Genomic DNA, 23,892 nt, shown 5'->3' on the forward strand with positions numbered 1-23,892 from the left:
CCTCAAGGCTGAGCCAGGAGCCTGGGCTGTAATGCAGCCTTCCCCACAGACAGCTGAGCGGCTGCCCCGGGGCTCTCTGCTGATGTGGAGAGGGGCCAGCCCTGTGAGCTGGGGGACCCAGGGGAACCCTGCCAGGCCAAAAGCTGAACAGGAACCGGGGTGCCCTGCCACGCCAGAAGCCAAGCAGCCGGCACAGAGGGCCCTGCCAGACAAAAACCCGGCGGAGCCAGGGAAGCCCTGCCAGGCCCCAAACCTGCCAGGCCAAAAGGCGGCAGGCTGGCTGGGCGGGCCCTTCTGGGCCTGATCTTCTGTGCCCTTTGTCCGAGAAGTTGGAGTGAGCCCCAGGCCAGAAGTGGCTGCCTGGATGCTGTGTCTTGGGGCTCTGGAGACAGGCTGGGCTCAGCCCTTGAGAAAGATCTGGAATCTCTGATGAAAGCTGGCCGTCCAGACAGGGAAGCCCTGCATGGCCAAAACCCAGCTGGCAGACCCAGGAGTCCCTGCCGGGATAGAACCAGCTGGCTGGCCTGTGGGGTCCCTGCTAGGCCAAAACCCAGCTGTCCCAAGGCACCATACCAGGTCAAATGCCAGCCGGGTGGCTTGAGTGGGCCCTGCCAGGCCAATAGCCGGCCTGCTGGCACATGGGGTCCCAGCCAGGCCAAAAGCCAGCTGGCAAGGAAGGCCCTCGGGTGAAAGCCATCTGGTCAGATAGTTGCAGGGCACCAAAGGCCGACTAGGGAAGCCCTGCCAGGCCAAGAGCCTGCCGCCGGCCAGCAAACACTGGCAAGGCCAAAAGCTGGCTGGCCGGCTTGGGGATTCCTACCAGGCCAACATCCAGCCTGCCTGGGGCTCACTGCCTGGCAACAAAATGGCTGACTGACCCGCTGGGCCTGTGAGGCCAAAAGCCAGCCACAAAGTTGGGGGCTACCTTGTCAGGCCTGAAGCTGGTAATCCGGTTAGGGGGGCCCTGCCAGGCTAAAAGCCAGCTGTCTGGTCTGGGGGGCACTGCCAGGTCAAAGGCCTGCAGGCCGGGGAAGCCCTTCCAGGCCAAAAGCCTGCAGGCCGAGGTCCCTGCCAGGCCAAAACCCATCCTGTCCGAGGCTCCCTGCCAGGCTAGAAGCCGGCTGTCCGGCCTGTGGGGCCTGGGTTACCTTGCATTCCCTGATCACAGTTAGTGAAAGAAGTTTTCCTCCTTAGATTGTTGCTGCTGCTCTCTTTGTTTCCTTGTGCCCAGCTCCCATCTCCCTACCCCTTTCCCTATTCCCTTCCCATTTGTCGGGGGCCCCACAGCCCTACTGCCCCTCTTCCCCCACCCCTGTCACGGGCAGATTGATCCAGATAAAAAATGGCACCCGCTGACATCCTTTGTGCCCCGGGGCCGGTACCTTGGTCTTGGCTCTTGCCACGCTCCCTGCATGGGCTGCCTTAACAAGACACAATGACACTCGCACAGACATTGCTGAGGTTTATAAGGGATAGGGTTTATTAGGGTTTATAAAGCCCGTGATGAGGTTTTATTGGCTGTTTCGCCCCTCTGCATTTCACTCTACATCTCCTTGTGTGGCCTGGAGAAGAGAAGGCTGCAGGCTGACTTCATTGCAGCTTTCTAGTACAGAAGGGGAGTTTACAAACAGGAGGGGAGTCAGCTCTTTCCAAGGGTAGATAACGGCAGGACACGGGGAAGTGGTTTTGGGTTGAGGGAGGGAAGGTTCAGATTGGATATCAGGGAGACGTTCTGTCCAGAGAGAGTGGAGAGATGGTGGAACCAGACGCTTAGAGGCTGTAGATGTCCCATCCCTGGAGATGTTCAAGGCCGGGATGGATGGGGCCCTGGGCAGCCTGGTCTAGTATTAGATGTGATGCAGATGGGATTCACACTTCTGTTTTGCAGCCTCAGGTGGTTCTCTGTCTGTCCTGGGCACCCCATGCCCGCATCAACGTGGGTAGGGTGTGCCCCTCCTGAGGGGTGGGGCTTTGGTCTTTGGAGCCTGACACCTGGGAGACCCCGTTTTGTTCCTTATGGGTGGCAGCAATCTGGCTCCCATGGTGGATGACTCCTTGGGTAGGCTGGTCTCGACACAAGATGTTACTGCTGCCATCTCTTCAGTGGGAGACCCTGTTGCATCCTTTATGGGCGGCAGCAATTGAGCTCTGACAACTGATGGCTCCTCGGGCTGGCTGGGCTCGACACGAGATGTTGCTGCTGCCATCTTTTCAATGGGAGACCCCGCTTCTTCCCGTATGGGTGGCAGCAATCCAGATCTGTTGTGGGAGGACACCTCAGGCAGGCTGGTCTCACCACCAGATGTTGCTGCTGCCATTTCCTTGGCTTGCTCCCGCTCTTTCCTGATCTTCCTAAGCCTCTCCCTGTGATATTCCACCGAGTCGCAGGCCAGAAACGCCAGCATGGATGGTTTGCGTGGGGTCTGCAAGGGCAGGCTGGAGAAAGATGGCGGCTCTTGGATGCAAGCTGTTGTCTTCTTCAAGGCCGAGTGGCGGCGTGAGGCCTTGGCTTCTTGCCGCTTGGGCAGCGCACCCTCACGCTGGGCTTGCTCTGCTCCTCCTTCTTCACCGAGGAACGTGACGCACCTTGTTCGGCCCAGGTCTGCAGGCACTGCCCGGATGGGTGGCAGAAGTCTGAAAGGACACAGCGGGAGGGGTCTGCATGAGTGGCTGATGGCTTTGGGGCCACATCCCTCAAGGCTGAGCCAGGAGCCTGGGCTGTAATGCAGCCTTCCCCACAGACAGCTGAGCGGCTGCCCCGGGGCTCTCCGCAGATGTGCAGAGGGGCCAGCCCTGTGAGCTGGGGGGATCCTGGAGTCCCCATCCCAGCACTCTCGGGCGGCCACTAACAAGCAGCAACCCTTTGGTGTTAGGGAAAGGGCTCCTGTTGGCTCAGCCCCATGCACATACATACACCTCCATCCTCACCTGTTGGCAATGCTCTCCTTCTGCAGTTTGCTCCTTGTCCTTCGCAACAGCTCTCCGTCAACACCTGCAGAGCTCAGGCGTCGGATGTAGGTTGGAGTGCTATCAAATCTCACTGCAGTTGGGAAGGAAGAGGAGATTCGCCGTCAAGCCTTTGGCTCGCTCACAAGCAGCACTCAGGCCTGTTCCCAGAACCCCCCCTGAATCCATCTCTGTCCCCACTCCTCCTCTCTACAGTTCAGCTCTGCAGCACCTTCCACTGAGGAAGAGCAGGGCCTGAGATCCCCACATCCTCCTGCCATAGCCAGGGATGGGGGTACGTCACACCCAGCACCTTCCTTTTGGACAGGCCAACCATAACCTAAGGGGAAGGACCTGGAAGCCACTTTACCTTTCTTCCCCTTGGAAAGAGGTGGCAACGTCTCATCTTTTCTTGGCTTCTGTGCCCCAGAGGTGCTCCCGGAGGACTTGTGGTGTATCAGGGGCAGCACTTTGGGTACCAACTCCATTTGAAACCTGTAAGCGAGGAAAAGGCAGTGAGCGGTGTGACGCAGTGCAACAGCAATCCTTGCTGCTCTCTCTCTGCTCGTCTGCTCACAGGCACGTTTTCGTGCTGCATGAAGGCTTTCTAAAGCCGTTAGCAGGGTCACTTGGGATAGGAGAAGGGGAAACAGTTTCAGGCGGAAAGAGGGAAGACTGGCTTTGGATGGGAGGAAGGTTTTGGCTGGAAGATGCTGAGGCACTGGGATGTCTTGCCCAGAGAGGTGCTGGGTGCCGGGACAGGCATTCAAGGCCTGGCTGGACCAGGCTCAGAGCAACCTCATTTGGAGGTATGTGTCCCTGTTCCCCGCAGGGCAGTGGGACCGGGTGCTCTTTTGGGGTTCCTTCCTGATCCAATTGTTCTGTGATTCTCTGGCACGTCCTGCTGGGCAGGACACTGACGGACACAAGGCACAAGTGCTACAGAATGAGAGCTGAGCAGCTGCATCAAGCAGCAGAAAAATACTCACTTGGGTAATACGACAAGGCAGCCAGAGAACACCAGGGAAGCCAGCGGTGTTGCACGGGACACCCCCATGTCCAGCAGCGAGGGGGCCTGCAGGGGAGGAACAGGGAGGTTGTGAGACGTCCTGGTCATGGCTGAGGCACTGGGGACACGAGGAGCCCGAGGCAGGGAGAGCTGACAGCACCGCAGCACCTGCACGGCTCGAGCAGATGCCCAGGTCCTGGTGGGCCGTGTGCGGGCTGAGTGAGGCTCACGGCACTGCCCGGCCTATGGAGAAACCTACGGCTCACCTTGCGGATGGCTCTCCTGAAGTTCTCTTTCCCTGACAGCTTCTCCATGAAGTCGTAATAGAACTTCATTTCGAAGCTCAGCCCGTCAATGAGGAGCACTCCGACGCCCTTCAGGACAACGGCAACGTTCTCCCCATTCTGCAGGCAGCTGGAGAGCAGCGACACGGTGCTTTGGATGCAGGTCTGCGCTGTCTGCCGGCTCACAGAGGCATCTGCGGCCACCTGGCTGCACTTCAGGAGCTCCAGCTTCCTGTGGGCTGAAAAAATACCAGGGACGGGGTTGATGATAAGGTTGCTGTTCCACCTTCTAAGGGACATCATCCAGATCAGCCCCGCGTTTGCATGGGCTCCTCTGGTGGGAGGTCTGCTTCTGAGATGGGATGTGGTGGCCCTCTTTGCCCCGTCCACAAAGCCAGCAGAGCTTTAATCCCCCCTCATCCTACCTGGCAGGGACTCCCTGCGGGACTTGAGGTGGTGCCTAGCTCTGAGGTTGCTGGCCAGGTGAAGCACGGGCCAGCACAGAGTCACGGTCCTGTCCTCCGTCACGATCTCCTTGGAGACGGTGTCAAAGGAGCCGAAGGTGGGAATCCAGACCCCCTGCGAGTGGAGGAGGAAGAAAGGGTGGAAGAGTTAAGGGCTGGCTGGAGGAAGAGCTGGAGCTGGTCCTGTGCGGGGACAGAGCTCAGGAGCCCCCTCCTGCTGTTCAAGAGGCACAAGCCAGCGCAGCGGGGACAGCATTGGGGCTGCACCTTCCCCTCGCCCTCCCTCCCGAACGCAGCTCAGCAGGGAAACACAGGGTGAGTTTCCTGCTGTGTGTGCAGGGGAAGGCTCAGAGGAAGTCCAGGCTGAGCCAGACAGGGCGAGGAGGAACCAGACAGCCAACAAACACACCTTGTGCACCAGGAGCTGCTCGTGTATGAAGGTGGCCACCGCATCCCAGACGGCAACTCGCTCTGGAGAGCAAAGGAAAAGCTGGTCACACTCTGCATCTGCCCCTTCCCGGCACCCCTCCCACTGCTGGGCAGGATGGAGGTGGCAGATGGAAAGTGCCATCTCCATCCCAAGACTGGCTGCAGCACCGCTCCCGTGGTGGCTGTGGGCCCGTGTACCTTCAGTCTCGCTGCGTATTTGTCTGGAGGCACGGCCCACCATGGGGCCGTCCTCGCTCATCCCATGTTGCTCCTTGTTGGCGACAGCCATGCTGGAGCTCATCCTTCAGATGCGTCTGCTCTGTACCAGATGCTCCTTCAGGATGCAGGACCCACCTCCGTGCTCTGCCTATACCCCCCTTCGGGTTGGCCGTGTCACAAACGCCACCACGGCAACGCAGTGACATCATGGCCAGCTGCCCATTATGATGCTGGCACTGCTGACCCATCTCTGCTTTCTCCCTCTCCTGGCCCTGTGAGTTGAGGGCTGACCCTGGGTCGAGGATGGGGCTGGGATGTGTTGCTGTTCTCTCAGTTCCCCTGGGCCTTGGGGACACCCCTGGTGTTCCAAAGCCTCTGTTGGGCTCCCTCTTGCCATGGGTGGGCAACAGGAAGGGGAAGAAGGCAATGGGGGGCAGTTGGGGCTGAGCAGGCGACATGACCGTGACTTGGCCACGTTGTTCTAGTGCTCACAATGGGTCCCTGCACCACAGGGCACTTGGGGGACCCTGGGTGTCTCCGCAGCCCTGAGGACCGGGCATCAGGGGCTGGGAATTAATGGATGGCATGGAGGGGACTGTCCGTGGCCTGTTCCAGGGGGACCTGGGCACTGTCACTTCCAGCCCTTCCTTTGCGCTCTATGGGGCTGTGCAGAGAAACGGATCTGGAGGGGGCAGGCTCAGAGTGCCCTATTGGATGGCCCAGAGTCACCATGCAGGTGGGACAGGGGATGTGGCTTCTGTCCCCAGGGGACCCACGTCCTGCCCCGGGTCTCTTGGCTGCTGCCAGTCCTTCTCCTGCCCCGAGTCCTTGGGGACAAACCCTGCAGGGACAAGGCTCCTCCTTGCCAGTGCAGCGCTCTGACATCCTCTGATGACCAGTGCTGCCCTCTGGTGAGCAGTGAAGACCCCGATGATCAGCGACACCCTCTGATGATCAATAAATCCCTCAGCAAACCTACACTCTCTGTGTCCGTGTCCTTGTTCTCATTCTCAGCAGGGACTGGCCACCTCACAGTTCTGGGAGGCCTCCCCAGCTCCATGCCATGCACACCATGTCCTGCACCCCTGTGGGCTTCCCCTCCCTCTCTCATCATCCGCTCCAAAGTCCTAAAGGATGGAGCTCCTCATGCTGCCATCAACCCCAGTACCCTCCCTCTGCTCTCTCTCAGTTCCTCCGTACATTTCCTCCCAAAGCCTTCACCCTTTGATCCGCCTCTGCATGGACACAGTGTGACCACAACACCCTACTTTTAGCCCCTCTCTTATTGCAGCCACTTGTCACTCCTTTGGGTCTGCTTTAGGCCGCGTGCCTCAGTGCCCCAACCCCCTACCCATCACCCAGAACAAGGGCTGCATATCCCCTCCCATGGACACCTCCCATCTTCCACTGACCAATGAAGCCCTCTGATGACCGGTGACATCCCAACTCAATCAATGAAGCCTTCTGATGGTCAGTGAACATCTCTGACAACCAGTGGAGCCCTCCGACAACCAGAAAAGCCTTCAGATGACCGCAGCCACCGTCTGATGTCACTGCAAGCCCTCTGATGGCCTGCAGCTTGCTGCTTCGTGTGCAGGGAAGAAAAGGGTGGGAAAGGAAGATGTTGACATCAGTAATGGTCTGTAACGTTTGTGTCACCACTCCTGCAGAACCACGGGCTAGTGTCTGTGACAAGTTGGTGATGTGTGCTGTTGTAACTCAGACGTTTGTACTTCGTGTGATCCCGTGTTTTATTCAGCTTACACAGCGCGATGTATCCTCCGTGTGCTTTGTAACCACTGCAACTGGTGACAGACAAGGCCAACAGGTCAGGGCAACATTTGTAACCGAGCCCCCAAACTCCTTTGGAGCAATTGTGTCCCACTGAAGTCCCTCTTCCCACGCCAAGCGGGAATGAGATGCACAATCAGCCAGGGTTGGCCTTGCCGTGTCTGCACCCCATCATGTGTGGGTACCTGCAGTGCCCAGGCCAGATGATGTGCCCGGCAGTGCAAAGCCGGCCCACGTGTGTGCAGATGGCAAGGAGCGTGCCTGCAGCATCGTGCACCGACAGGGCCGTGTGTGGAGGGCATTCCCCACTGCAGCTCCGTGCTACCTGTTGTGGTTTGGGGATGTTTTGTAGATATCCCACATCAGAACATCATGCAGAGCGGTGGCAGTTCAAGAGTTCACCTTCTGGTCCTGTGGCCTGCCTTCTTTGGGCACTGTGGCTCTCAGAAGGGAGGGGAGGAGTGGCATTTCCCCAGAGGACTTTGAGCCCAGAGGAAGAAAGATGGAGCTCCCGGAAGGATGCCAGAATTTGACTTACGGAGATATTGTTACAGTTACCTGAGTCTTGGAAATTACAATACAAGGACATTTCGACAAGGAATTTCAGTACAGTATTTTACCATCCAGTGCTGCTTATCCAAGCTCATGGCCTTGTTCAGTAGAGCATATAAACACAAACAGTCTGGAATCCATGTACAAACTTTCAAGTCCTCCGAGAACTGATAATGCTAATACTGCATCATCAGTTCATCACCAAAAATGATAAGTACCATCATTTTCAAAACCCAGTTATTTTGTACCTCTTCCTGAGACACCAAAGAAGTCTCCAGAGAAAACTGACAGCATCGTGGAAGAATAACACTGAGTATAACGTCCATTAACACTCCCGACAGGAAACATCAGTCTGCAAACGGGAATCTAAGTTGAATCAGTGCAATCCCAGGTGGTCTTGTCTTCTGCAAAGCAAGTGAAGAACCACAGTGTGAACATAGTTTGAAAAGTTAGATGTGTTACACAGAAAAAGATCAGAACTCCTCAGAGGGCACAAGCAAATCTCCAGCAACTTTGGGCAGACGGTTCTTTTGCTGAAATTAGCAAGACTGTGAGGAAAACAAAGCAAAGCTACGCCCTGGATTGGTGCCACAGTTTGACATCCCCTGAACAGCAGTCTGAGTCCCACTGGCACGTGAGCAGACTCCAGGCAAGGAAAAACAGTCCAGCCACACTTGAGTTAGAAGAATACCTTAAGTGATGGATTTGCTCACAGTAGGCAGAGGACGGTCACAAGCCGGCTCTAATAACACTGCTGTCAAGAGGTGATGATGTTGCTGCAGCACTGCAGCTACTACTGAACTTCCCAGTACATCAGTAGCCAAATATGCTACTGAATAGGAAAGACAAAAATATTTTAAAAAAATCTCTCAGTCCTTAAGGACACATTCTAAGTGACGAAAGGTAAAACAAAGCAGAGCCCAGAGCTGTATTAAATCTCTACTCGGGTCACAATTCCTTTGTCGCCATATCTGATTGCTCTTTTGGTTTCTGAAAGTGCTCGGTAGAAATCCAAGAGTTTACATGGATAAAACCTCAGGATAACATCCATTTACTTACACGCTACTATTGTCAAATAATCCAAGTCAAGTCTACTTTACAAGGAAGTGTGCAACAAGCAGAAGAAGCGAAGAAGAACGTCACATTGAGTTCACACTCTTCAAGGTGCAAATCGCAGCTATTCCTGCCCAAAACGTTCTGTTTCTTGAATTGCAAATAGCAGCTTTTCCTTCAGCTGCTCCTAATTATTCTAGGGTGGAAGGTGCAAGCGACTGAAACTGAAAAGAAAGAGAAACCTGAAGTATTGAAGAACAGCTTAGACCACCAAAAAAATCCACTAGGAACACAGGCATGTGAACTGTCCTGTTCAGAGGGATAACTGCATTTGTACCCTCTAAAGCAGCTGTATCTTGACGTGCATTTGTCTGTGAGAGTTAAAGCACAACAAGCACTTGAGCAGGGATAACTTTCCAGAACTGGCAACGTATTTAGTAACAACTCTCACCTTATCTCTCTTCTGTATCTGAAATTTAAAATCTGAGCATCTTCACAAAGCACCAGCAGAACTGAGAAACTGAGCAGAAGCTCCATTTCCTCCAGCCAAGAGGGAGCACGAATGTGGCTATTTGTTTTCATTGCCAAGATCGGGTCTGGTGATCATGAAAGATCGATCCCAGACTCTTTAGAAGAAAGTACTACCTTCAGTACTAAAAGTAACTTGCTGTTTTTAGTGGTGTGCCAATCCACGGCATTTACAATGGAATCAGCTCCACAACAAAACTGCTTTTCAGAAGTTCAACTATTACTCAGCAGAGCTTACTGCCATCACCCAGTGATTTGCTTTCACACAATCTCAGCCACTTCCATATCACACCCACTTCCTACAATCTGAAAGGAGATTGCCATCCGTAAGAACAGAACCACGGCAGAGTTTGAGCCTTCGTACTTACCAGGAGTGACTTCTAGGGAACCAGTTTTCCTTCCCAACTTTCTCAACGCAAAACTTTTGGGGTCCGTTGCTCCCTGTACAAAAAGCAAACAATGAATTCTTAGGTCTAACTGCCCGTGTCTACCAGTAGGTAATACATGACAACAGCGCAAGAAAGGCTCGAAAACAAGATTAGAACAACTTGCAGAGCACAAAGACATCTGTCTCTCACTACATCCCTCTGAAGAAATCCACGTAGTGAAATGCAAAACTATCAAGCGGTTTTCAAAGAAACTCAACCACTGCATCACATTGTTGGTTTAGTACTGGAAGGAATCCCTGCAGTTTACCTAGTCCTTCCACTCTGAGCAAGCAGGGATACCCAGAGCAGGCTGCCCTGCCAGGACCATGTCCAAACCATCTACAGAGTCACTGATGCAAGGCGTGTTCACATTCCCTGTATCTCTATTTCTATCACAGCTCTACCAATATGCCAGAGTCAGAAAAAAGATTCCATATAAATTTATGAAAAAATACCCTTAAACACACAGCTTGGTCCTTATTAGGAAAAAAGGAATTAACACAAGCATAAAATGCATTAAAGAGGGCTCGTTACCCATGAGGTCAGCAAATCCTCCCACTGGTAATCCACACGTTCCAGTAACAAACTGTAGAAGTCTCATTCTCTTCTCGTTATCTATTTCTTTCATAAACTGAAAAATAATAATTAACACTGATGTTAAGATTAATATTGAGACGTTCACTTCCCCATCACCCCTCGAACAGCTGGATCAGCAGTTATCATTTATATTTACACGCTACGTATCTGTTGAGTAATTCTGACTGCTGCTCACTAAGCTGTTGCTGTGTTCTTGTGAGGAAAAAGAAGAAGTCTACAAACCTGCCAGAACCACAGCATCTGTCTGCTGGTTCTGGTATAACGCCGGTAGATGGTATGCCTCTGCCAGTCATTCGGATCCATTTCTTGCATTCCACACAGGAACACCTCTAGGGGAGAAAATGGATCAGAAACAAGGAAACTACAAGCTAGTTGCTTCTACAGCAAGACTATTGTACTTAAATACTACTGTCATGAAGTACATACTACTGTACTTCAAAGCACCTGCTCGTTTTTAATATTAAACTCTCAGACTTCCACAGCAAATAACATCTGCTCACAAAGAAAACGTGGAGAGGCCACAAAAGAGAAAACCCAGTCACGACAACGTTTGTATTCAGACATTCAAACTAGGAATGTATACTTTGCCATTGCCTAACCGTACCATTCTGTGCTAGAAATACGATGTTCTGCTGCAGAGTATAATTTGGAGAGAACAAAAGCAGCTAAAAGCTGGTCCACTCAGTAATTTAACCATCCACTGATATTCGGTTCTTATCTCCCTTGCTTTCCAATTGCTCACTCTTTAAACACACGCAAATCACATTGTCAAGGATTACAAAAACACCATGAGCCAAAAAAATTACGCTGGCAGAATCTTAACGTTAGAAATATGTCTAAGTTGGTTGCAAAGAAGAAAGTGAAGAACAACACACTAACCAAATACTCACTGATACAGAAGGCTTCTCTCACGTGAGCATCCTGAAAACAGAACCGCCAGCCTTAATGAACTCTGCTCTTCAGACACTGACTGAAATTGAAGGATTACGTGGAGCAGCCTGGATCTGGCAATAGTCAAAGAATCCTCTACCTCCAGCTCCTTAGCATCAAAGTACCGCAGACACTGCTGTGGCAGAATTGCGTTGAAGCCTTCAAAAAAAGCTTGTGTCTGTTCCTCAGCGCTTCGGGAAAGTCTCCATTCTGCTACCAGCCTGGAAAAGACACAGAAGGATCATTTAAAATGGGCTACGCTAACCCAAGTTCATCTCTGTTAGTTTCTTTTATCATGAACCATAAGCTGTGTTAAGAGAAATGATGGAAAGCTCTGGGGATAGAGCACTGTATAACTGTATTCTAACTGTATTTGCAACCTTCACTCTGTGCAAACAATTCTAACTTAAAACCCTATCTTTCCAACCACTCAACTACGGAAAGCAGTTTAGGCTCAAACAGGAGGCAGCACTGATGACATTAATGAGAGCACAGCAGTCCCTTGCTATTCGGAGGAAGAAAAAAATGCAGAGCTGAAATCATCTGATATCTAATATCCTCCCCAGAAATCTCAGTCATTATTCACAACAAGGTAAAATGGAGGTCAAGTGGTACTGGTGAAGATAAGGAGGACTGCTAGCTTACCAAGAAACGACTACGTCCATTTGGAAAGCTCCATATTTGTTTCTGTTAATCGCGAAACTTTGCTCTGTGGTAGAAACTCCACTCTCCATTCATAAAAGGGAGAAAAGCAGGCAGGAGACCCGAAGAACCTGAACCCAGGGAGAAGCAGATATGATGCTGAATTCAAGCCTAACCCATCCAGAGAACTGGAATGTAAAGGAGAGATGAAACTCTCCTTTAGAGCGTAACACAGGACCCAGAGTGTGACAACAGAACATTGCTTAAGCTGGAGCCTGAGCTCTCCCCGGCTTCTTCAAAACCAGAAGAGAACGGCCTTCTGCACGCGACGCAAACACAAACCGCCCTCCTCGGATCCCGACACTCACCCTCCCTTTGCCCGCTTCTCTCGCTTCCCTTCAGGGCAGCGCCGGCCCCTTCAACCCGACGCAAACCGGCTGCCTACACCTCAGCCTTCCAAGGCCGAGCAAAGCACGCCGCCGAGCCACGGCTTGGCACCCGGCACAGCGCCCGCTGCGCTTCCCTGCGGGCAGCATCCCAAGGCCGCACCGACAGCTCCATCCTCGCACGGCCTTCCCCGGGAGGAAGCTGCCCCCCGACCCCCGCCGCACTCGCTGCCACCGCACGCCGCCAGCGCCGCCAGCTCCTCCCCCGGCAGCCCCTCCGTGCCCCCGCACCGAGGCCCGACCCCGTTCGCAGCGCACAGCCCGCTCCTCCCGGCCCCGCTCACCGGCCCCGCAACGCCGCCATGCCGCCACGGCCCGGAAGTGCTCTCCGCCGCCGCCAAGCACTTCCCGTCACGTGGCTCAGGCCGGTCCGGGGCCTGTTGGGGGGTGGGCGGCTGCCGGAAAAGGACCCCGTCATTCACGTCTCATGTCGCGTCTTTTCTCTCGCTTTCCTTCCTTCCCCTTCCCTTCCTTCCTTGCTCGCCCTCGGTCCCCTCCCCTCCCTTCCCTTGGCTTTCTGGCCACCCTCGCTATCCAGCTCTGCACCGGAGATGCCTCCAGCTGCTCATCTCCGCAGGCAATCGATGGCTCGCGCTGCGTTTCCCTGCTCGGTGCTCTTGACAGACTCTGCTGTCCTCACTGCGGAGTGATCGATCCTCGAGAGCAGCTCGGCAGAGAAGGACCTGGGGGTCCTGATGGACGATACACGTCACGTGGGCCAGCAGTGCGCTCCTACAGCTCGGAAGGCAAACGGTGTCCTGGGCTCCATCAGGAGAGGGGTGGCCAGCAGGGACCGGGAAGCGATTCCCCCTCTTGACTCGGCTCTTGTGAGGCCCCATCTGGAGTGCTGTGTCCAGGTGTGGAGCCCTCAGTACAAGAAAGAAGAGGAGCTGTTGGAAAGGGTCCAGAGGAGGGCGACCAAGATGATCAGGGGACTGGAGCACCTCCCCTGTGAGGACAGGCGGAGGGAGCTGAGCTTGTTCAGCCTGGAGAAGAGAAGGCTGTGGGGTGACCTCACTGCAGCCTAAAGTACCTGAAGGGAACCTATATCCAGGAGGGGAGTAAGCTCTTTGAAAGGGCTGACAATAGCAGGAGTAGGGGAAATGGATTTAAGTTGAAAGAGGGCAGATTTAGGTTGGATGTCAGGGGGAAGTTCTTTGCTATGAGAGCGGGGAGGTCCTGGAACAGGATGTCCATGGAGGCTGTGGATGCCCCGTCCTTGGAGGTGTTGAAGGCCAGGTTGGGTGAGACCCTGGGCAACCTGATCTAGTCAGTAGTGGAAGTTTGGTGGCCCTGCCAGGCATGGGGGTGTTGGAGCTTCATCATCCTTGAGGTCCCTTCCAACCCAATGAGGTTGAGATGCAGCCATGAGGGGTCTGGAGAACCTGATGGGGCTAATGGGGAGCCAGGATGGGTCAGCGTGGAGAAGAGGAGCACAGGGGAGACCTCAAGGCTCCTGAAGGGAGGTTGTGATGAGCTGGGGGTCCCGTGTAACACTGGTTAAGTGGTTATGGGGTCTATGGGGTGGCTATGGGTCTCTATGGGTCCTTATGGCTCCCTATGGGTTCTCTATGGGTCCCAATGGGTTTGTATGGGTCCCTATGTGTCTCTATGTGTCCTTATGGGTCTCTATGTGTCTCTATGGGTTCTGAAGGGAGGTTGTGATGAGCTGGGGGTCGGCCTGTGCTCCCGTGTAACAGTGAAAGGATGGGAGGGAACGGCCCTGAGTTGTGCCAGTGGAGATTCAGGCTGGACGTGAGAAAATAGTGCTGCTCCTAAAGAGTGGTTGGGGGCTGTAATGGGCTGCACAGGGGGTGGTGGGGATGGAGATTCCGCGTTGAGGGCTGTGGTTGAATGAGAGCTATTGGTGATGGGTGGATGGTGGGGGAGCTTGGAGGGCTTCTCCAACCTTGGTGATTGTGGATGGGGGGGATATGGGGGGTGGAAGAGGATTAGAATGGGGGAATAGGAGGGGTGGGATGGGGGAGGGACCCTTCGGGAAGGGACGGGGGACTCACTGGGGTGATTCTGGGGAGACAACAGGGGACTCTATGGGTCAGAATGAGGGAACTGAGAGGGATATGAGAAGGGGTAAAAGGATCATAAAGGGGAATAGAAGGGATGGGATGGGATGGAAGTGAAAGGACCCTTAGGGTAAGAATAGGGGGAGTTGCTGGGGGGGACAGAGGAGCTGGTGGACAGAATGGGGTGTTTCATGGGGGGTGGGGAGGTGGATAGGGGACTCTAGGGGTTGGAATGGGGGACTGGGGGGGGGATATTGGTGGGGGAAGAGGATCAGAATGGGGGAATAGGAAGGGTGGGATGGGGTGGGGTTGGGGAAGGGACCCTGGGGGTCAGAATGGGGGTAGGGAACTGAGGTGGGGGGGAGTCCAAGAGGGCTGTAGGAATCAGAATAGGGGAACTGGAGTGCGGGGGCTCTGAAGGTCAGATGGGAGGGGGACCAGGGGGGACAGTGTGACCCTGGAGGTCAGAGAGAGAGATAAGGAGGGACGGGGCGGGGGATGTTGTAGGTGAAGTGTTGGGAGGGTGGAAAGGGAGGCAGTGAGGTACCCTGGATTGGGGGGAAGGAGGGGTGGAATGCAGCGCAGCTCCCCACACCAAGCAGAGGCCCTGAGCACCGCAGAGGTGGCATGGGGCCAACACAGAGCGGCCCGCAGCCCCCACCCCCTTAGCCCCGGCCCCCTCCCCAGTGCCTCCCCCAAACACCCACCCAACTCAGCCCCGCAGCTTCTCCCTCCCCCCAACCAGCCTCGAGCTGGGCAGAAAGTTATCAGCATCTCTTCATTGAATGATCAATCCCTAATTAAAACCCTCTGGTAGACATCAGAGTTTAGGGGTTTTTAGGGTTTATTAGTTTTTTTTGTTTGTTTTTGTTTTTTTGGGGGGGGGAGGGGGGTTAGGGGTTTTTTAGGGGTTTTTAGGGGTTTTTTTAGGGGGTTTTAGGGGTTCCCATGGATTTCCACCCGGTACACGCAGGTGTATTCCATGTTCCCCCAGTTGCTCTGCACTTCCACTTTGATCCTTTGATAGGCTTGAAGGGGCTCCTCCTGCCAATACAAAGAGGAGAGGCTTCGTTATGGGACCAGAGCCCCGTAGTGCCCCATAGATCCCACTGTTCACCCCATAGATCCCACAGCTTCCCATAGATCTCATAGTGCCCCATAGATACCACTGTTCTCCCCATAGATATAGGTAAACCTAATAGATAGTCAATGATTTCCTGGAATTCGGATCCATATTCAACAGTTGTTTAGCATGCAGACCCCCCCCTCTTGTTATCACCCATCTTATCAGTGTGGGAATCAAATGTTGTTTCTGCATTTAGAACAAGATAAGATTCTTTTCTTTCAAGGTCTCACTATATAAGTGAAGCAGTAGCAGAGGAGAGGCTTCGTTATGGGCATGGGAAGAGCCACAGCACACAAAGTGCTTCCAAAGGCTTCCAAAAGGGACCCAGCCGGAGTCGGCCATGTTGGAAAGCAGAGGGTGGGCAGGAAACCTCTTTCTTCCCGTGCCTTGCAGGCAGCCCGGCCCTCCCCCCTTGCACTTGCCATACCTGAACATGGAAGGTCTGGGCGATCTCTCCGTCCACGTCATAAATGAATGACCCCAGGAGAGTTTCGTTTTCGTTCTCATCCACTCCCTGAAAGACAAGAGATGATGGCGGTCACACTGAGGCAGGCCATGCCATAAAGAACACACCAAAGGTGGGAGCCCTTCCAACCCTCCCTCTGCTGGGCTCTGATGGGTGTCTGTGGGGCACCGTGTGTCTCTGTGGTGCTCTGTGAGCTCTTGTGTGGCTCTATGGGGTCTTACAGGGCTCTATGTGGCAGTTATGGGGCTCTGTTAGGTGTCTGTGGGGTCCTTATGGGGCTCTATGGGGTGTCTGTGGGCACCATAAGGCTCTACGGTTCTTTATGAGCTCTTGTGCAGCTCTATGGAGTCTTACAAGGCTCTTTGGGGCAGTTACGGGGCTCTGGTGGGTGTCTGTGGGGCACCATGAGGATCTTTGGTTCTCTATGAGCCCTTGTGTGACTCTATGTGGTCTTACAGGCATTATGGGACTCTATGGGGTGTCTGTGGGGGCTCTCTATGGTCTTTTGTTGTGGTTATGGTGCTCTGCTTGTTGTCTCTGGGGCTCTATAGGAGTTCTATGGGGTCTTATGGGGCTCTATGGGGCACCATGAAGCTCTTTGGTTCCCTATGAGCTCTTCTGCAGCTCTATGGGGTCTTATGTTGTGGTTATGATGTTCTTTTAGGTGTCTTTGGGGCTCTATAGGGTTTCTATGGGCTCTTATGGGGCTCTATGAGCTCTATAGGGGTTCTATGGGTTCTTATGGGACTCAGTGGCAAAGCTGTTTCCTCGGGACACTCCATTAGCAGCAGCAGGCAGAGCCTTACCAAGATGGCAAAGTCTCGGGGGGCGCTGCTGACATCCCCAGAGGGAGAGACCGCCTTGGAGACGTGCCACATGGTGACAGCCGTGGGCCAGATGTTCTCCGGCAGCTGGATGACTGCGTGGCCCCGAGAGCCTTGGAAAGCCCAGCAGTTGCCAGCAGAAACATCGGGCTGAAAGGAGAGAGACGCGTCCATCAGGCAAAGGATGGTGGGCAAGGAGCACAGACCTTGTCTGCTATGAGGCTGCCCATCATGGAATGCTACTCAAAGGACAGGAGGGCAAGATGCAAAGGGTTGGACAACAGCTCTGGGCTCAATTGCCTTTCTCTGCTTGCACAGAGGTGGCAGGGCAGCCCTCCCAGCATCTGTCAGCCCAGCACCCCCCAACGCTGGTGTCAGTGATGGGAAGAGTGTGGGCTGAGCAGCAATGCTGGGCCAAAGGAAAGTGATGTGCAGCCAGAATGGGGTGAGGATGGAGGGGGAAAGGACTGGGGGGAGGATGGGAAGGAAAATGGGGAAAGGATGGGGGGGAAAGGAAGGGGGAAGGATTGGGGGAAGAAAGGGGAGAGGATGGTGGGAGGATGGTGGGAGGAAGCGGGGGACTGGGGGGGAAGGATTGGGGGAAGGAAGGACTGGGGGAAGGAAGAACTGGGGGACGGAGGGGGGCCCTTATGGGGCTCTATGGGGTGTCTGTGGGAAGAGCGGGGGGAAGCAAGGGGGGGAAGCCCACAGTCACCACTTCTCCTGCCTTACCTGCAAGAGGGTCTCTGGGGGCTTCGCGGAGGAAAAGAGGGGAGAAAGCCAGCCTTTCCCACCATAACTCTTGGTTGTCCTCTCCGCATCAACAGTGGCACCTGAAATAAAGATGGACAGACGTGCACTGGGACGGCCCAGAGACGAGCTGAAGGACTGAATGCTCATTGCCCAAAGCTCTTGGCGGGGCTCTGGGGTGCAGAATCCCTCCCACTGTGTGTATGGGAACAGCTGAGTCCCGGCCTGAAGCACTGATTGGTATCAAAGCAATTGGTAGGGTAGCGAAGCTGTCTACATACCCAAGGATTTCAGAGCCCAGTTGGGCATCCAGTTGCTGTTTCCCATGGCTGTCTCAATCACCTGCCGTGTCAGCTGCAGAATTTCCTGGCGACAAATAGGGAATGGAGAGACAGCAGTGAGCACAAAGACAGGAGGTGGGTGTGAGCAGGGAGTCCTACCCAAGAGCTAAGGGAAGGCTCCGTGTCTTTCCAGGTGTGCCCTGATGAGCCACTGCACTCCAGAGACACAGCAAAGATGGACTTTGGGCTCTGCCTGATCCCCTTGTTGCCAGCCTTGTGTCCGCTGCACAACAGCCTGGACAAGCAGTCAGATCGTGCCCTGAGCCAGCCAGGCCCTGCAGAGCTGCAGTTGCAGCTGGCGTGCAGAATGGCCCTTCCAGCTTAGAACCTGACACACAAGTCTCTTGGAAGGGGCCACGTCCAGCCTCCAAGCCAAGCCCAGCAGGTGCCCGGCTCAGCCCCATAGAAACGCATAGAGACCCAGAGACCCCATAAAGACCCATAGGGGCCCTATGAATTCACATAGGGACCCATGGAGACACATAGAGACCTACAGAAACCCATAGGGGGACATCGAGATCCATACAGACCCCATAGGGAGCCGTCGAGACCCACAGAGACACATTGAGACCCACAGAGACACGTAGAGACCCATAGAGAATACATACATATCCCATAAAGACCCATGGGGACCCTATGAAGACTCCATAGTGAGCCATAGAGACACATAGAACCCCTGACCTGGGGCTCGGCCATGGGGGAATGCAGAGCTCTGCACAGAGCACCCTGATCCCAGCTTTACCAGCAGCAGCTCTCAGGGAGGGGAGCAGAGCAGCTCCAAGATGCTGGGGAGGCTGAGCCCCATAGCCAGGTGTGGGGCAGGCAGCCAGAGCACAGAGCTGTCCTTGTAAAAGGCTGAAAGGAAAGAGGAGGCAGCAGTGCCATTACCTCTCTCTTGAGTCCGTGGATCCCGTTCTCTTCCAGGACATCAGAGAGTGACTCAGCAATGAGCTCCTTCCTGGCCGACAGCTGAACCAGTGGGTTCCTGAAGGCAAAGGCAAAGCAAGTCTTGTTCAGCCATGTCCACCCCGCAGGTCCATGTTCCAGTGCCACGAGTTGAAGGATTCCAATGGGTTGTGCCCTTCCTTATCCCCCAGCCCTTTTAGTTCCTTGGCTTTGCCAAGGGCTGCCTTCACCGTACAGATGGGAAAGGCTGGAGCCCTGGGCACGAGGCGAAGGCGTGCATAGAGCACACAGCCAGCTGAGGCCACCCTACAGAGCCAGGTGAGTGGCAAGGAAGTGTCCTTACCCCATAGACAGGAGCTCCTGCCCAGGTCCTGCAGACACCACCTGGAAGAGAAAGGCATTGGATGGGAGGAAGCCATGGAAGGAGCACGGCCAGAGCTTCCAAAGGAGCTTCCCAGGGAAACGATGGCAGAATTTCCTGCTGCTTCCCAGCACTTTGCAGAGGACCGCGGCCCAAAGTGGGTCTCTTCAGCCCTCCATTGCTGCAGAGCATCTGCTGCTTCTCCCTTTGCTTTCCCATCCCCTCCAGACTCCCCAGTGCCACAGATGGCCCAAAGGCTCCTTCTTCCCATGCGCTGTTGCCTTCAGCCCGAGCTCTGTGCTGGGCGCTGGGAAGATGCTGCCACCCCAAAGCCCGCCCTGCTGCCAAGGCAGCCCCCAGCCTGGCTCCGTCTCAGCAGCCCATGGCCAAACTGTCCCCACGGAGGCAGAAGGGCAGAGCTTTGGTCTCTGCCGCACAGGTAGCACTGACCTGCAGGGCGTTATTGCTCCAAGCATACAGTATCCAAAGGAAGGCTCCAGCTGTGGGGGACATCGGTCAGGAGAGACCATTAGCTTGCCAGGCTGCTCTGAGCCCTGCAGCCCATTTCCCTCCTCCCAACCCAGCGAGGACACGCCATGTGGGACAGTCCCGCTCCCCGTCTGTGCTGGGATGGCTTTGGGTGGGAAACACTCACCGGAAAGGACCGCTAGAGGCAGGACGGGAGTCCTCCTTCCCCTCTCTTGGGCAACACATTGCCTAAGGGAGAGATCAGATGGTGGTTATCACGGCCCTGCACAGGGACACACACGGTCTCCTGGGATCCCTTTAGCAGACGGCTGCCATGGGTTCCTCTGCCCAGCAGAGATGTGAGTCCAGGGGGGGCCCTTTAGCAAGAGCTGGTTAGTGCCACAGCACTAACACACAGCACAGGGCTTCCCCTCCCCTCATTCTGGGCCCTGCTGCACCCACCTGCCCAGCTGGGCTGGCATTTTGGCACCTTCACTCCTCTAACAGACACAGAGAATGGCTTGCTCTCCTCCCAGGACACAAGCACCTCTTCTCCACTCGCCTGCTCTGCACTCCTCACGGGACTGCAGTGCTGCACAGCTCTGCAGCGTGGCTCAGTAGGACGGCAGGTTCCGATGTCATAATGGCTGACAGCTGCCAAGGCCGAGTGACGCCTTCTATGAGCTCACAGGGTGTGCCCAGGAGGGACAGACCCCGTGGGTTTGCCCCCAGCCCAAGGCTGGAATACCCAGGAATAGCTCAGAGGAGCTCCTTTGGATGCCCTGGTAACTATGTCTGTGCCATTGCACAGCTACTCCCATCCTGGGCATGGACAGGCTGTGTGCTTCTGGTGGGGGCTGTGAGAGTCACAGACTCATAGAATGGCCTGGGTTGAAAAGGAACATAATGATCATCCAGTTCCAACCCCCTGCTATGTGCAGGGTCACCAACCAGCAGCCCAGGCTGCCCAGAGCCACATCCAGCCTGGCCTTGAATGCCTGCAGGGATGGGACACCCACAGCCTCCTTGGGCAACCTGTTATCTGGATCAATCTATGTCCATGACAGGGGGGTAGTAGGACTTTGGGCTCCCTGGCCCCTCAAAATGGGAAGGGAAAGGGGTAGTGAGATGGGAGCTGGGCTAAGGAAACAAACAGAGCAGCGGCAACGATCTAAGGAGGAAGACTTACTTTACTAACTACGATGTCGGGATGCAAGATTACACAATAGAATACAATCTAATTGAACCTGAGTTCCTCTGGTCCATGGGATCTCTGACAAGCCCAGCAGCCCCCGGTCCCAACGGGCATCAACGCCGACCCCCCGCCCCCACCGCCGTCCTCCAGGGGGCGGGAACGGTCCGCTCAGGGTGTCAGCTCCGGCGCATCACCCAGCACCCGGACAACTGCTGCCTTGGGGAAGACTGAGAGGCCCGGCAGCCCCCAGCCCCCCCCCCAGCACCACCTCTGCCCTCTTCCTCCCCCCCACCATCCATCAGGGGACGCAGAGTGCAGACGTGGGGAAACTGTCCAAGAGACCGACAACCACTGCCTGGGGGAAGCACAACCAGCCCAGCAGCCCCCCACCTCCCCAGGCACCGTCACCACCCTCCCATTCCCCTCCACGATCCTTCAGGGGATAGGAGTGGCCCCCTCAGTCACCCCCACTGCCCTCCCGCTCCTCTCCACCATTACCTTTAGGAGGTGGGAGCAGCCCCCCCAGGGTGTCAGCTCAGGATCATCATCAGACACATGGAGAACCACTGCCAGGGGGAAACAGACCAGACCCAGCAGCCCCCAGCCCCCCCAGCAACACCTCCACACTTCCCTACACCATCATTCAAGAGATGGCAGCAGCCCCTCCAGCACGACAGGCCTGGTCACCCCCAGCCCCCCCACAGCCCTCACCCTCCCCTACCACCATCCTTTAGGAGGTAGGAGCGGCCCCCCCACCGTGTCAGCTTAGGGGCATCAGACACCTGGAAAACCACTGCCAGGGGGAAACAGATCAGGCCCGGCAGCCCCCAGCCCTCCCCAGCACCACCTCTGCCCTCTCGCTCCTCTCCACCATCCATCAGGAGGTGGGAGCACCCCAATGAGTTGGTTTGGGGCACCATCTGACATCCACAGAACCACTGCTGTCATCAACCAGAGTTTTCCAGGCTCCACACTAATTTATTTACCAATAAACTGACAATTATAGCACAGTTGTCCGTGTGCTGTTGTCGTGTCATTACCTGACCCACTACCAGACCTTGCATGTCACTTGGCATTGGCAGACAGTGATAAGACGAGTGGGAATGGCTTTCAACTCCAAGAGTGGAAACTGAGGTGGGTGGGTAGAGGAAATTCCTCCCCCAGAGGCACTGTCTCCATTCCTTGTTATTCTAACTAACTAGATCGTTCCTTTTCCCACCTACAAACTAAATTTAACTATCCCCCTTCAGCCCCCCTTTATTCTAAATTCCAACAGAGCCTCTGCTTCTTGCTTCACTGTTCAGCAGCATTATTAAAACAAACACCAGCGGAACCACCACCGTACTCAGATCAAATGATGCTATTAGAGGAGATGGGTAATGAAGTGATGAAGAGGAAGAGGCCTACAAGATAACGCCCTTAAAGAGAAAGCAAAACTTGCAGAAATCAACAGTGCATAAAGAAGAAAAGGGGGAATTGTGGGAATCAAACGTTGTTTCTGCATTTAGAATAAGAATATTTTATTTCAAGGTCTCATGATATCAGTGAAGCGATTTGTAGTTATTAGGTAGAAGTCATGGGTACAAAGACTGCAGCTCCTGTCTGTCCAGCTGTCTGAAATAGAACTACTGATTTTTGGTGCTGGACAAATAAGACCTGAATAGTAAAGGATCCAAAGAGGAGAAGTTCAAATAATTCACAATAGACCTGTATAAACCAGCAACAGTGTATGTTCTAATGGTTTGTTGTCAAAAATATACAAGTGGTGACATACCTAAGGATGTGCCTGAAGAGATATCGGGAAGGACTGGAACCCTCCGAGCTCTTTGTTTAACAAAAGCCTATGGGACAGAATGGAAGAAGCTTTGAAGGGAATCAACATATCAGGACGATAAGAGTACCGAGATATCTTGGAAACAAAAGCAGCAGGATGGCGACTGACCAGCGCAACGTGAACTAACACATTTCAGAACGTAATTATGTAATGAACAAATGCAAACCTCGGGTAAAACTGTAACCTGGAATAGCCAACCAAAGGGGAAAGGGGAGGGGAAAGCAGATGGGAGACAAGGTATAAAAGCTGTCACATCGTGTCTGTAGGTTCGCTTCTGCTATCAGGGCGCCCGCCATTGCAATCGCGAATAAAAACTGCTTTGATCAGAGATACCGTCCTGAACAAAAATCATGGAGGATATTTCCAACAATACGATGCTAGCTGAAAAGGGGTGTGTGTGTGTGTAATGTTGGGGACCCACTGTTGCACCTCCATCCCCAATAGCTCATCTCCCAATGGCTCAATAACTGGGGCACTGCGGGGGCTTACTACCCTTTTGCCAATGAATTGGCAGATCATTCAGGGATACCTCTATCACTGGATGGTTGGACTCTTGGCTTGGTAAATGGAAAGGGATGATTATATCCATATTTATTTACTTGATTACAGTAGCAGGAGCCCTGGTGGCCATAGGGTGCTGTATTGTCCCATGTGTAAGGGGGACTGAGATTAATTGAGGCAGCATTATTAAAACAAACACCATCTTTAATGGAGCACCTCCCCACCCCCTAAGGGCCCCCCCTCTTAAAGGGCTCCCCACCCCTTAAAGGAGATCCCCCCCGAACCCAAAGACCCCCCTTTAAAGGAGACCCCCCCTCTTAAAAGAGACCCCCACCCCTTAAAGGAGCCCCCTCACCTTTAAAGGGCCCCCGCCCCTTAAGGGAGATCAAACGATGATATTAGAGGAGGTGGGTAATGAAGTGATGAAGAGGAAGGCTTCTATAAGACAACGCCTGAAAGAGAAAGCAAAACTTGTAGAAATCAACAGTGTAATCATGTGAATGATTACATGTAATCGTGTTACACGTGGAAACCGTGTTGTCAACCAGGGAAACTAAGAAGCTGCCGGCACTGCAAACTACACATTGCCGGGGAATATAAGCTGCTAGAAAATAACCAAAGAATAACAGAAAAGGCTGCTGACTTTCTTCCCAACAACAGCCCAGAGCCCAGCAATAACCTGAGCAGATAACCGAGAATGGCAGCAATGTATACGAGAGATAAGAATCGTATCAATGCAGAACCGATCCTTTGTTCAAATCGAGACCCAGGCGGAATA

General features: G+C 54.2%; 2 protein-coding genes across 4 annotated transcripts; both read right to left on the reverse strand.

Annotated features, from left to right (window-relative positions):
• Positions 1-1,284: 1,284 nt before the first annotated feature.
• On the reverse strand, positions 1,285-14,185 carry LOC140265307 (uncharacterized). Of its 2 annotated transcripts, XM_072361232.1 has the most exons (15): positions 12,603-14,185; positions 11,876-12,003; positions 11,180-11,451; positions 10,523-10,629; positions 10,238-10,334; positions 9,644-9,716; positions 8,754-8,971; positions 6,764-8,098; positions 5,113-5,174; positions 4,665-4,818; positions 4,222-4,478; positions 3,936-4,021; positions 3,317-3,441; positions 2,929-3,040; positions 1,285-2,634 (listed from the first exon to the last, which is right to left on the reverse strand). In XM_072361232.1, the coding sequence occupies exons 8-15, from the start codon at positions 6,831-6,833 to the stop codon at positions 1,932-1,934; spliced, it is 1,569 nt and encodes a 522-aa protein (XP_072217333.1). In that variant the 5' UTR covers positions 6,834-8,098; positions 8,754-8,971; positions 9,644-9,716; positions 10,238-10,334; positions 10,523-10,629; positions 11,180-11,451; positions 11,876-12,003; positions 12,603-14,185; the 3' UTR covers positions 1,285-1,931. The 2 variants fall into 2 exon arrangements, with proteins under 2 accessions (XP_072217333.1, XP_072217332.1); XM_072361231.1 differs by lacking the exons at positions 6,764-8,098; positions 8,754-8,971; positions 9,644-9,716; ... (3 more) ...; positions 11,876-12,003; positions 12,603-14,185 and having other exon boundaries at positions 5,113-6,322.
• Positions 14,186-15,278: 1,093 nt separating this feature from the next.
• Positions 15,279-21,757, reverse strand: LOC140265319 (SUN domain-containing protein 2-like). 2 transcript variants are annotated; one of them, XM_072361240.1, is made up of 9 exons: positions 20,047-21,757; positions 19,772-19,833; positions 19,504-19,616; positions 18,738-18,857; positions 17,790-17,874; positions 17,491-17,591; positions 16,741-16,908; positions 15,896-15,982; positions 15,279-15,386 (listed from the first exon to the last, which is right to left on the reverse strand). In XM_072361240.1, the coding sequence occupies exons 1-9, from the start codon at positions 20,064-20,066 to the stop codon at positions 15,279-15,281; spliced, it is 864 nt and encodes a 287-aa protein (XP_072217341.1). In that variant the 5' UTR covers positions 20,067-21,757. The 2 variants fall into 2 exon arrangements, 1 of the variants encoding a protein (XP_072217341.1); XR_011906236.1 differs by lacking the exons at positions 15,279-15,386; positions 15,896-15,982; positions 16,741-16,908; positions 17,491-17,591 and having other exon boundaries at positions 17,828-19,139; positions 19,567-19,616; positions 19,772-21,757.
• Between the last annotated feature and the right edge of the window lie 2,135 nt (positions 21,758-23,892).

The sequence above is a fragment of the Excalfactoria chinensis genome, unplaced genomic scaffold, assembly GCF_039878825.1.
Source record: "Excalfactoria chinensis isolate bCotChi1 unplaced genomic scaffold, bCotChi1.hap2 Scaffold_84, whole genome shotgun sequence".
Taxonomy (NCBI): Eukaryota; Metazoa; Chordata; class Aves; order Galliformes; family Phasianidae; genus Excalfactoria; species Excalfactoria chinensis.

What these genes read in the sequence shown, in the direction of transcription:
- LOC140265307 (XM_072361231.1), bottom strand. Translation starts at nt 5,433, where the DNA reads ATGAGCTCCAGCATGGCTGTCGCCAACAAGGAGCAACATGGGATGAGC. An exon ending in CCGCAGGGAGTCCCTGCCAG is followed by an intron (nt 4,479 to 4,664) that starts GTAGGATGAGGG and finishes GTATTTTTTCAG; the next exon opens with CCCACAGGAAGCTGGAGCTC. An exon ending in TGCCTTGTCGTATTACCCAA is followed by an intron (nt 3,442 to 3,935) that starts GTGAGTATTTTT and finishes CCTCGCTTACAG; the next exon opens with GTTTCAAATGGAGTTGGTAC.
- LOC140265319 (XM_072361240.1), bottom strand. Translation starts at nt 20,066, where the DNA reads ATGCCAGCCCAGCTGGGCAG. An exon ending in ATGCCAGCCCAGCTGGGCAG is followed by an intron (nt 19,834 to 20,046) that starts GTGGGTGCAGCA and finishes TCTCTCCCTTAG; the next exon opens with GCAATGTGTTGCCCAAGAGA. An exon ending in CCCAGACCTTCCATGTTCAG is followed by an intron (nt 15,387 to 15,895) that starts GTATGGCAAGTG and finishes TTGTATTGGCAG; the next exon opens with GAGGAGCCCCTTCAAGCCTA.